This window comes from Arachis stenosperma, chromosome 6, assembly GCF_014773155.1.
Source record: "Arachis stenosperma cultivar V10309 chromosome 6, arast.V10309.gnm1.PFL2, whole genome shotgun sequence".
NCBI classification, from domain to species: domain Eukaryota; kingdom Viridiplantae; phylum Streptophyta; class Magnoliopsida; order Fabales; family Fabaceae; genus Arachis; species Arachis stenosperma.
Genome location: NC_080382.1, coordinates 4,405,811 through 4,418,226, shown reverse-complemented (window position 1 = coordinate 4,418,226; position 12,416 = coordinate 4,405,811). Strand labels below are relative to the sequence as shown.

The 12,416-nt window shown below is 35.0% G+C and overlaps 1 protein-coding gene and 1 pseudogene across 1 annotated transcript; both read left to right on the top strand.

The window, feature by feature from the left end:
* The first annotated feature begins 4,259 nt into the window (after positions 1 to 4,259).
* Positions 4,260 to 9,319, top strand: LOC130933513 (uncharacterized; annotated as a pseudogene).
* Positions 9,320 to 9,442: 123 nt separating this feature from the next.
* On the top strand, positions 9,443 to 11,252 carry LOC130932964 (uncharacterized). The gene has a single exon (XM_057862439.1). It carries the CDS (start codon positions 10,059 to 10,061, stop codon positions 10,953 to 10,955), a length of 897 nt encoding a protein of 298 aa, XP_057718422.1. The 5' UTR covers positions 9,443 to 10,058; the 3' UTR covers positions 10,956 to 11,252.
* The last annotated feature ends 1,164 nt before the right edge of the window (positions 11,253 to 12,416 follow it).

The following is a 12,416-nucleotide window of genomic DNA, read 5'->3' as shown; positions in this document are numbered from 1 at the left end:
TTAATGAACAAAACACCAAATCATTAACACTGATCTTCACAAACTAATCCCAAAAAAAAATGAACTTATCAGTACAATGCCATTCTTTATTTGGAAAATTCCGAAATTCTCGTTAAACGTAACATAAACATATTTTCACAGTCAAATTCAAAATAATTCAAAATTCATGGATCAATCAAACTCAAATCTTTAATCAACAACATTAATTTTTACTAAGATAAACGTAACAAAAACTAACTATATTTATTCTCTCAATCAAACTTCGTCGACTACATTCGATTGAAAAAAAATCATCCAACTCACTCTGGTTCAACGTAATCAAACTTGCATAATCCAACTTACCTTAGTTCAATGGACTCGAACTTGCATCATACCCGGGGCGAAACTTTAGTTTGACAATGGGGTCATAGCCTCTCAAATTTTTTATAAAAAAAATAGTAGTATTTCTCTAAAAAAATATAGTTTAATTAGCTTGGCTTAACTCCTTCACTTTGACATGAGGTATTCGAGTTCAATTTTCATCTTTTGTATTTATTGAATAATTTTAGTTTTATTTCTTTTAGTTTTTCAGAGTATCTCCCATTTCAACAAATTAAGGATTAATTTATCGCAGTACATAAATAACTTGATCTTTGGATTTGGGCCAAAGGTGGATTTTGACATGTTAAAAAAATTTGTTGGCTTTTTCCAGAAAACACATCAAAATTTTTCATTCTATTTAAAGAAAAAAAATCAAATCTAGAAAGATTATATAACAAAAAAAGGATAAAAATCATAGTTAAATCCTTGCCAAAAAAAAATTCATTGCCTTTGTTCGTAAAGAAAAAACACCCAAAACAAGTTTTTAATGGTGTTAGTTATAAAAAAAATTAAGTATTTTTTATTTATTTAATTTGATGTTATTTTATATTTTATTATTTATTTAATTTAATTTTTATATTATATAAAAATATTATAATATTCAATAAGTATTAATATTATTGTATTTTTATACATTGATAGAAAAATTTATAAGTTATAACTCAAGAAGTTTTAATCTTTAAAGCTAAGTTTTGAGTTTAAGCAATTATATTTTTTCGCATCATCTTTATAAAATTAGATAACTTTTATATTTATTTAATTTAATATTATGTTATATATTTATTAATTCCTTAATTGAATGTCTTTTGGCTAAAAAAAAATATTCAATAAATATTATACATTTTAGTAGTTATCTTTCTAATTTTTTTATATATATTTTACAAGATATATATTCAAATTTTTGTATAATCATAATTATGAAAAATCAAAGAATTAATGCATTTTTCAAAAGAAAGATTAACGTTCAAAGAAGGAGAAAATATAAATTTTACAATATCAACATTTATAGATAATTTTTCTACTTCAATAAATCATAAAAAAATTAAGATACAACTTTTAAAGATTTAAAGAGTTGCATTGATGAGTTTAACCTTAATGTTGTGCAACTAATTTATTCTACAAAAATACTTATCCTGTTATCCAAAACATGAGAGATGATAGATAGAAGAAATTAATAAAAAATATGAAATCATTTTGTGAGTAACATGATATTCTAATTTTTAATTTAACTACTTATGCAGCAAAGTAAGGATGCTCGCGTCATCAAAAATGTCATATTACAGTTGAGCATTATTTTAGAGTGGAGATATTTTTAGTCATAATTGATAAGCAATTACAATAGTTGAATAGCAAATTTAATGATCAAGCATTGAATCTACTAAGTCCGAATTCTACTCTCATGCCTAAGAATGTTTACAAAAATTTTGATATTGCTAAAATTTCTACTCTTGTTAACAGTTACTATCTCGAAGGCTTTATTGAATAAGAAAAGATTAATTTACCTTTTTAAGTTTAATATTTTATTCTTGATGTTCATCTACATCCAAAAATAAAGATTCTATCAACTATTCATAAATTATATAAATGTTTAGCAGAAATAAAAAAATGTATTACTTAATTGATAAATTGATTCGTCTGATATTAATTTTTTTTAGTTTTTATAATTACTATAGAAAGATCATTTTTAGTAATAAAAATAATGAGGACAAGGTTAAGAAATAAGATGGAGGATATTTTTTGTAGATAATTTAATTATTTATATTAAAAAAATTATTAAAAAATTTAATTCTAATTCAATTATTAAAGATTTTAAATCATTCAATACTCGAACAATACTATTATAAATAATTTTATATTTTTTATCTATATTGTTTATCTGTAAAATTATTTATTTATTATCTTATTAATAACATACTTAAGAAATAATTATATTTATAAATTTTATTCTAATATAAATATTATTACGTAATTTTTATGTTAAATTTTTCGTTTCTTAATTTTTTTCAAGTTCTCCATTATATCATACATTATTTGTTCTTAATTTTTTATTTCAGATCGAAAACGAAAACGTAAAAAAAGGCAAAAAATGCAGAAAAAATAACAAAAATTTAAGAAAGCAGAAAAAAAAAAACAAAAAATCTGCAATAAAATTACAAAAAAATTAAAAATTAGTTAGTTAAAATTTTGGTATAGCACATGAATGAAAAATAAAGGGTTAAGTATGGTTTTGGTCCTAAAAGTTTTTTGTCAGAATCGAAATCGTCACTCATCTAGTTTTCGATTTAGAATCATCCTTAACGTTTTTTTCGTATTAAAATCGTCTTTTTAAATAAAATTTTTAATTTAATTCCTAAACTACCCTTATTTTAATAAAAAAATAAAATTAAAAAAATAAAAAAACGCATTTTGGAAGAGGGGGCAAAGGAAATGCGTTGGGGGTGGGGGGAGGAGAAAGGAAACGCGTTGTGGGTGGGGGTGGGGGAAAAGAAAACGCGGACGGGAGGAGAGGAGTCTATCGCCATAGCCGCCGCCACCATCCGACACCTACATCGTCGTCGGTCCGTTCACGAACTGCCACCAGAACCACGACCAGAGGAAGACGTCACCGCCTTCCCTTCATGTATCTTTCTGCCGCCACCGTGGAGTGCGTCGCCAGGAAGGGGAGCCCGAGCTGCCGATCTACCCAGTCGTAGAGTGTGTCGCCGCCGTTCATGCATGCTCCTGCTACCGCTGTCGCTGTCGCCCACGAGCTGCCGGTGGTCCTGTTTCGCCTTCTGCATCTGCTTCTTTGTGCTTTGAATTTATGGTTTGTGCTTCTTTGTTGATTTGGCTTTGTGCTTGAATTTGTTAATTTGGTTTTGTGTTGATTTGTTGCTTTCTGTTTCTGCTTGTGTTAAATTTGTGTTGATTTGTTGATTTTCTACTTCTCTAATGATGTTGTTATTCTTGGAGGTAGAGGTATAGGTGGGAAGTGGGGGGTGGGAGAAGGGGAGACGGGGAGGGAGAGGGGGAAGGAAAAAGGAGTGGGGGAAAGGGGAGACGGGGGAGTGGATCCTCTCCAATGAGAAAAAAATTGAGAAAAAAATTGGATGGTATCCAGTGTTCAATCTAACCATTCATTGTGCTCTCTCTCTTATTTATTTCTGGTCCTACTCATAGAATCAAAGGTGATAGATCACACTGGATTCTATCAATTGTTAAAAAAACTGGAGAGGATCTTTTCTCGGAGACGGGGAGAGAGAGATGACGATTTTAATTCTGACGAAAAACTTTTGAGACCAAAATCATACTTAACCCAAAAATAAATTATAATAATTTAATTGAACTTAATTATCTAAAATACTTCATCGCAGAGTTTTTGAAATAAAAAATCTGATTATGATGATAATGAATGATAATTGGCATCGCACATTCCCCATTTAGTTATTTGTTCGCGGTTCTTCATGTCTCATTCCCATCCTACACCCTGGCAAGTGTGGCAACATTGTACACCATTAAATTTACGAAACGTGTAAATGTTTTTTGTCCTTTAATTAATTTCATACACCATAAAATCAACAAAAAAAAAATGAGAAGTACATTTCACTCATTCATTTGTAGAATAAATGATTGTATGGCATAACTTTAAGGGTAAAAAACCATAATAAGCCAACTGGCTCAGAAAATTACGTAAATACGCCAAAGCAAAAATCGTTACAGTAATAAACCAGATCGTATTTTTATATAATTCGAACCAGGTTGGTTCGAACTCTATTAGTTAGTAAATCGAACCAGGTTGGTTCGAATTATGGTTTTTTTTTTGTTAGTAATTCGAACCAGCCTGGTTCGAATTAGTAATGAAGGTAATTCGAACCAACCTGGTTCGAATTATAGAGAGAGAATGTCTGCATGTAATTCGAACCAGGCTGGTTCGAATTACACCAATCATAGTTCGAACCAGGCCGGTTCGAACTATGTGTGAGACTGACTGTATATATATGGTTCCAAACGTGAGTTACTCTCATTAGAGGGAGTAGGATGGCTAGTGAGGAGAGTTTTGTTGTTTTGGTGCACCACAGAGGATCTGTTAATAGAAAAACTCGTTCCGGAGTAAAGTTCACAGATAAGAATCCTCTATGTATTGTCATAACATCTACGACGAGTTACGATGACCTTGTTAGCGCTGTACTAATGAAGCTTGGTCTGGAGGGTGCGAAGCGGGTAAAGAAGTTTTTCTATCGCATTCCAGTCACGGTGCTACAGAATACGGTGAAGTATGATTGCTTCACGATTAATAATGATGCGGACTTACAAGTAATGTTTCTCTGTCGGCGGCAGTTTCCGGAGGTGAGGACACCGGAGTTGTTGGCCCGGCTGGTTGATGTTGTATCCAGCTCCGGCGGTTCAAACAGGAATACGAACACTATAGCGAATGCAGCAGGTTCTAGTTCCCGGCCTGCCGTTGCTTCCTCGTCCGTCCCTGTGTACGAACCAGTGGTCCAACATGTCGCCTCCCCATCTTTCGCTGTTGACCTCAATGCCACCGAAGGCGACGAGGTAGTGGAAAGGGAAAATTTGCCGAATGCTTTAGTGGGAGTTGCACCTGTTGGCGTAGGAGACGGTTTTTTGGACGATGAAGACGAGGATGACGTCGAGCCGGATATGATTGACGATGATAGCGCTGATGATATTGGAGCGACTGGGCCTGCATTGGAGGTAGGTGGTTCTAGCTCTGGCACACAGCAGTATCCACCACATTTTTCCTCATTGGACTTGGACGCCATGAGATATGAGGGGGTTTTAGGGCACGCTGTTGGATTCGGAGCTAGAGATGCGGAAGGGAGTACCGGTCTGACAGAGTTCCAGGTTGGTCAGCAATTCCAGGATAAAGATGAGGCCCTTTTAAGTGTGAAGACTTACAGCATCCGGCGAGGGGTACAGTACAAGGTGGTGGAGTCCGATCACCGCCGGTATGTGGGCAAGTGTTCCGAGTTTGGGAATGGGTGCACATGGTTGATTCGACTGAGTCTCCGGAAGCGCAAGGGCATCTGGGAGGTCAAACGGTACAATGGACCTCACACTTGCCTGGCCACATCCATCTCTAGTGACCACAGGAGTTTGGATTATCATGTGATTTCGGCTTTCATTATGCCAATGGTTAGGGCCGATGCACCCGTGAGCATCAAGGTGCTCCTGAACGCCACGGCAGCGCACTTTGGTTTTAGGCCGACTTACCGGAGGGTTTGGATGGCGAAGCAGAAATCTATTGCCCTCATATACGGTGACTGGGATGAGTCCTACAACGACCTGCCTAGGTGGGTCTTGGGTGTCCAGCTGACGATGCCTGGGAGTGTTGTGGTCCTGAAGACGAGCCCGGTTCGAGTTGGAGGACAGGTGGACGAATCTCAAGCGTACTTCCACAGACTTTTCTGGACTTTCCCGCCCTGCATCGAGGCATTCCGTCATTGCAAGCCGCTAATCAGCATTGACGGCACACATTTGTATGGGAAGTATGGGGGAACGTTGCTCATCGCGATTGCACAGGATGGGAACTCCAACATTCTACCTGTGGCATTCGCACTAGTAGAGGGTGAGAATGCGGAATCCTGGACATTCTTTCTCTCACACCTTCGACAGCACGTGACCCCGCAGCCCGGTCTGCTGGTTATATCGGACAGGCACAACGGCATCAAGGCTGCGCTTGAGGCCCCTGACGGCGGTTGGCTACCGCCATCTGCGTACCGTGCATTCTGCATACGACACGTAGCGGCTAATTTTGCCCTAACCTTCAAGGGCAAAGACGCTAGGAGGCTACTAGTGAACGCGGCGTATGCGAAGACCGAGGTTGAATTTGATTACTGGTTTGATATCCTGCGATCTGAAGATCCGGCGATGTGTGACTGGGCGAACCGGATTGATTACTCGTTGTGGACTCAGCATCGTGATGAGGGGCGGAGATTCGGTCACATGACGACGAACATCTCCGAGTGTGTGAACTCTATCCTGAAGGGGGTCAGAAATCTCCCTGTATCATCCCTGGTGAAGGCAACATATTGTAGGCTTGCGGAACTGTTTGTTCGCAAGGGGAGAGAGGCTGAGGCCCAGATGGGAACAGGACAACAATTCAGTCAGCATTTGGTGAAGTGTATTGAGGCCAACATGAAGACGGCCAGGTGCTTCACGGTGACGCTGTATGACCGGGATAACTCCGAGTTCACTGTAGCAGAGACTACTCCGACTGGTTCTTTCTCCTTGGGTACTTACAGAGTATCACTTGCCTCTCGGACATGTGACTGCGGGTACTTCCAGGCTCTTCATTTCCCGTGTCAGCACGCACTTGCGTGCTGTGCATACTCACGGGTCACCTGGACCTCTTACGTTCACAGCGTCTATCAGATTAGCTCGGTCTTCAATGTGTATCGGATGGGATTCACACCTCCCATCCCGGAGGGCTTCTGGCCACCTTACGACGGGCCCACGGTGATTCCAGACCCTGCAATGAGGCGTGCCAGAGAGGGTCGTCCTAGATCCACTAGGATACGGACGAATATGGACGAGGCGGATCCGAATCGGCCAAAGAGGTGCGGCCTATGTCGCCAACCCGGACACACGCGACGTAGTTGCCCACAGGTTGGAGGCTCGTCTGAGACAGGACACCGTTAGTATGCATGTTGTTAGTGTTAGCATTATCTACATTAGTGCCCATCTTGCTAGTCTTAGAGTTATTTAGATTATATCCCATGTTGTTAGTGTCAGTATTATTTACATTAGTGCACATGACTTTTAGTTTGATTGTTGCGAGTAGTAATGAATATGGCTTTTTTAATTATGTATTTTTTTCTTTAAAGTTCAATCATGTATGAACCAGGTTTGTACTTTTTTTGTTATGTTATAGTCTGTTTATCTATGTTTTTTTTTTAACTTGTGTTCTGGGACATTCATTCTGTATGATCAATGAATCTTGAAACAGTTTAGCGTTTATTTTCTCTTATTGAACTGTGTCCGGGTTGGCGACATAGGCCGCATCTCTTTGGCTGATTCGGATATGCCTCGTCCATAGATACACGGCTTAGTCAGTCTCACACATAGTTCGAACCGGCCTGGTTCGAACTATGATTGGTGTAATTCGAACCAGTCTGGTTCGAATTACATGCAGACATTCTCTCTCTATAATTCGAACCAGGTTGGTTCGAATTACCTTCATTACTAATTCGAACCAGGCTGGTTCGAATTACTAACAAAAAAAAAACCATAATTCGAACCAACCTGGTTCGATTTACTAACTAATAGAGTTCGAACCAACCTGGTTCGAATTATATAAAAATACGATCTGGCTTATTGCTGTAACGATTTTTGCTTTGGCGTATTTACGTAATTTTCTGAGCCAGTTGGCTTATTATGGTTTTTTACCCTAACTTTAATAGTCTATTTAAAAATTTTCAACCTTATTAAATTGAATTTTAATATTTAAAATAAATTAATAAAATTATAAAATTAAATTAAATTTTAGTGTTTAAAATATTTATTAAATAAATTAAAATTTTAAAATAAATAATTTTATTTTTTTATTAATATAATATTATATTTAAATAATAAATATATTTATATATTAAATTACATAAAATAATTAAAAAATTATATTTTTAACTTTTTTTAATTAAAATTTATTCATCTCTTTTTAAAAAAATAAAAATTAGATTAATCTAAAAATATTAAATTTAAAAAATATTATTATTAATCAAAATTTTAAATAATTCTTTATGGTTGATGACTTGATTCCAACAACAAATCAATAACAGAAAACAAACATAAACTATCAAAAATTAATTTGTTGAGTGGTCTAATGACATAACAAATAAAAAAAATTAGTTATTAACGATAAATTATAGCAACTAATTTATATTAAAATAAAATAAAATTATGTTACTTTTTGCTAATATCATGATGGACACAATTTCACTTAAAATATTTTGAAGTATTGATAATTTTTTTAGATCTATATAGTATATATATTGTATTAAGTGATTTAAAAAAAAAAAGAAAATAAAGAAAATAAAAATGATAAGAGAAGAGAGAGTGTGTTGCAAAGTTAAAAATATTAAAAAAATATGAGTGAAAAAATTTTTTTAAAAATAAATTATAAAAATATTTTAAATATTTTAAATTTTAAATTAAATACTATTGAAATGAAATTCTAAATTAAATCTATTTAGGTCAAATTAATTTTAAAAAAATAAATTTAAATTAAAATTTATCTAAACTAATTTAATTATTTTTATTTCAAAACAGTGAAACTAAATTCAATTCCTATAAAAATTAAATTTAAAGAATTTTCAAACAACCTACCCAAAATTTAGTCTAATCACACTGACAAAAAGATCGGGTGAGGCTTATAAAGAAGTGAATTTTTGTTGGTTGTAATTGGTAAAGTTTATTTGTATCATAAATGTAATGTGTTAAAATTATATCTATATTATAACTGTAGTAAAAAAATATTAATTTTTAAAAGTAAAATAAATTATTATTTTTATTCAGAAAATATTAAAATATTAAAAATTTATTTATAAATAAACAAAAATAATTTTATATTTATAAAAGACAAAAAATTATCATATTTATAAAAATTAAAAATATTAACACATTTATACATAAATAAAATTAATATTTTTTATAGGTATAAAACTAATTTTGTTCGGCCAACGAACTATATCTCAAATGACATAATCTCTCAATATTCACTTAAAGGATTGCGAGTTCAAATTTTCTTATTTTCGATAAAAAAAAAACTAATTTCATTCAATCATGGTTAAATTTATCAGAGTTTTTAAGTTTTATATTAGAAATAATAATTTAACTCTTAAAATATTAGTGTAAAAATATTTTTTTTTTACTCTATAATATTTCCTGTCATCATCACAACAATATCATAATGTCCATTTGGAATTTTCCATGAAAGATGATGATGGCTCATGTGAAGTAAACAGAAGACTCACTCTCTCAACTCTCACTTCAACTTTCTTTCTTCACCAGGTAAAAGGCAACCTCACACAGTCACAAACCCACGCAAAAATAAAAAATAAAAAAGTGAAAAAAAAAATATAGTTTCATTTTTCTTTTTTCTCAGTTCACATTCCTTCAATCAATGTAGAGAGCGACATCTACAACAAAACCCAGTTAATTTTCCTTCTCTCTCTCTTTTCCCCCATCTTCTGTGTCGACCTCCCTTGTTTCTGAGGTCGGTTTGCAATTTTGATATCCTCTGTTCCGTTTTCATTTTTTTTTTTGTGGCTTTTGGGGGTTGTTTTCCCTTTTGAAAAATTTTCGATCTTTAGTAGCATTGATAGTGAAAGAAGTTTGCTTTTTTGTCTGCTTCTTCTCTCTAAGCTGTTTTTCACTCCCTACATTCTACAAAATTGTTTGATTCTCCCTTAATTTCGATTCATGGGTTCTTAACTCTAACATGGCAACGCCCCAATCTAAATTTCAAATCAAAGCCCCAGGAGCATTTTTGCCAACGATTTCTGAGATGGGTTTTGCTGGTTTTGCTGTCTCTGACCAAGTTCAGGTAAGGTTCAATCTCAAGTTCGTTTTGTGTTAATTACTCTTACGCCGGAAAACTGGGCACCATCTGTTTGGTGAAAAGCCTAAAAGAAAAAAAGAAAAAGAAAAAGGAGTCTTGGTAGTTGGATTGAATTGGGGTTCACTTTTGCAAGAACAAAATGAAGGATTTCCCTTCTTGTTTTGGTGAAAATGGAGTTCAAGTTGCAGATTCTTCATCTTCAAGCTCCAGTAAGAACGCTCAGAATCTAGTTTCCAGTTCTTATCAATGCCAGATTCGAAGCCAGTCCTGTGTGGTTACTGTCACGTGGAGTAAGAATTTGATGGGGCATTGCCTCAGTGTCGGGATCGATGACTCTACAAATCAGTGTCTTTGTAAGGTGGACATCAAACCGTGGGTGTTCTCCAAGAGAAAAGGTTGCAAGAGCCTCGAGGCTTATTCGTGTAAAATTGATGTATATTGGGACCTCTCTTCGGCGAAATTTGGCTCCGGGCCTGAGCCATTGGAGGGATTTTATGTAGGAGTTGTTGCAGATCGGCAAATGGTTCTCCTTCTGGGGGATTTGAGGAAAGAAGCTTTTAAGAAGACGAATGTTGGTCCATTGTACTACAATGCAGTTTTGGTTGCCAAGAAAGAACATGTTTTTGGTAAGAAGTTGTATGGTACCAAGGCCGTGTTTTGCAATAATGGTCAAGTTCATGACCTTGTGATTGAATGTGACACAAGTATTAGTGAACCGTCACTTATGATTCGCATCGACAGCAAAACAGTGATGCAAGTGAAGCATCTGAGATGGAAGTTCCGGGGAAATCATACTATCCTGGTAGATGGCCTTGCAGTGGAAGTTCTCTGGGATGTGTATAATTGGCTCTTCAATCCATATCTCGGAGATGCTGTCTTTATGTTCAGAACATGCCTATCTACTGATAAGATGTGGCCTGCTCAACCTCTTTCTGATGCAAATCTGTTGCACTTGTCTTTCTCTCAGAGGTTTTCTGATACCAAATCGCAAGGTGTTGGCTTCTCGCTTATTTTACATGCTTGGAAGAATGTGTAGAGAGATGCAGGAATCCGTCATTGATACTAACAGAGACCATTTTAGTGAGTTTTGATTTATCAAACATGTGATTGAAATATAGTTGGCTATAAATGAGTCCTCTTTCCTGTCTCATTTCCCTTGTCAAACTCATACCCTCAAGTTAGCTGAGCTATTTGAACTGATCGGAAGCCATTTTTTATTCCAATTGGCTGTATATTCGTCTTCAAAGTGTTGATTTTATGATCTATTTTGCTGAAACTAAAATGTTGTGGTTCTTTTTCTTGTGCTATTCAAGTGCATTCCTATTCTCTTTTACTTTAGTGTATACCTATTATATCTTGTTGAGTTTGCCAAATATTTTAACTGTTAGTGTTGCCAATTCATTTGATTATGTAAAAGTGGCACTGCAAGCTGGTGCTTTTGGAAGAAACCTTATTAGCCATAAGTGTAGTAAGTATAGGGGAGCCAAGGTCGGGGAGTAAGATTGAGAAAGATTAGTGAAATGGAATAAATTCTCTATAATCTTCTCTCTTTCTTTCTTGCTGATCTAATAACCAATGCACTGGAATTGGATATCAATATCCCTTCCCTTGATAGAATTGCTTGCTTTGATGCTTGATAATAGTTAACAAATTGTGTATGAGATACTGTCCAATTATATTTGTATGCTGAGTTAACTTTTCAAGTATGTCACTAGACCACTCTGATGATATTTCTCTCTTTTTAGTACCATTAGCTTCTCTGTGTATGATTCACTTAATGCAAATTATGCACCAGGAAGAAACTTACTACTTAGTAATGTGATTATTTTCTTTGAAGAACATCAACCTTGACATAGCATCTGTGTGGGTAAAAAATTATACCACTATGATAGCCATTCCTTCAAAGGAGAGCCTTCGAGCAATGGTTGAGTTGTCTTCGTGTGACCTTAAGGTCACGGGTTCAAGGCGTGGTAACTGCCACTGATTTAGTTATCGGGTTAGACTACTTACATTACACCGTTTGGGTGCGTCCTTTTCCTAGACCCTGCTTTAACGTGGGATGCTTGTGCACCGAACTGTCCTATGATAGCCATTCTTTCTCAGTGTTTCTTTCTCTTACTGGGTACTGCATTTTGATCTTACTCTTTTTAGCATAAATATGTTTTGTTTTGACTTGCTTATCTCTTAAATCATGAACGAAATCTTCTTTGTTCTAACACAAGTATGTGAACATGCGCATGTACACTCTTGCTCCTGAGTAGTAATGCTATGAATAGATAGGCCATAACAGTACATAGTTATATCCAGATCAACTTGGAATATATTATTGTGATTACTATTTTTTTTTCCAGTCCTTCATAATTCATATAGCCTGAGAAATGAGATGATTACAAAAATCAGATGTATATGATTTAAGAAAGCATCATCCACTTGCACTTTTGAGGAGTCCAGCTCCCAATTGTCAAGTTCATGAAGAGCATATCTTTGCTGCGGATCA

What these genes read in the sequence shown, in the direction of transcription:
- LOC130932964 (XM_057862439.1), top strand. Translation starts at nt 10,059, where the DNA reads ATGAAGGATTTCCCTTCTTGTTTTGGTGAAAATGGAGTTCAAGTTGCA.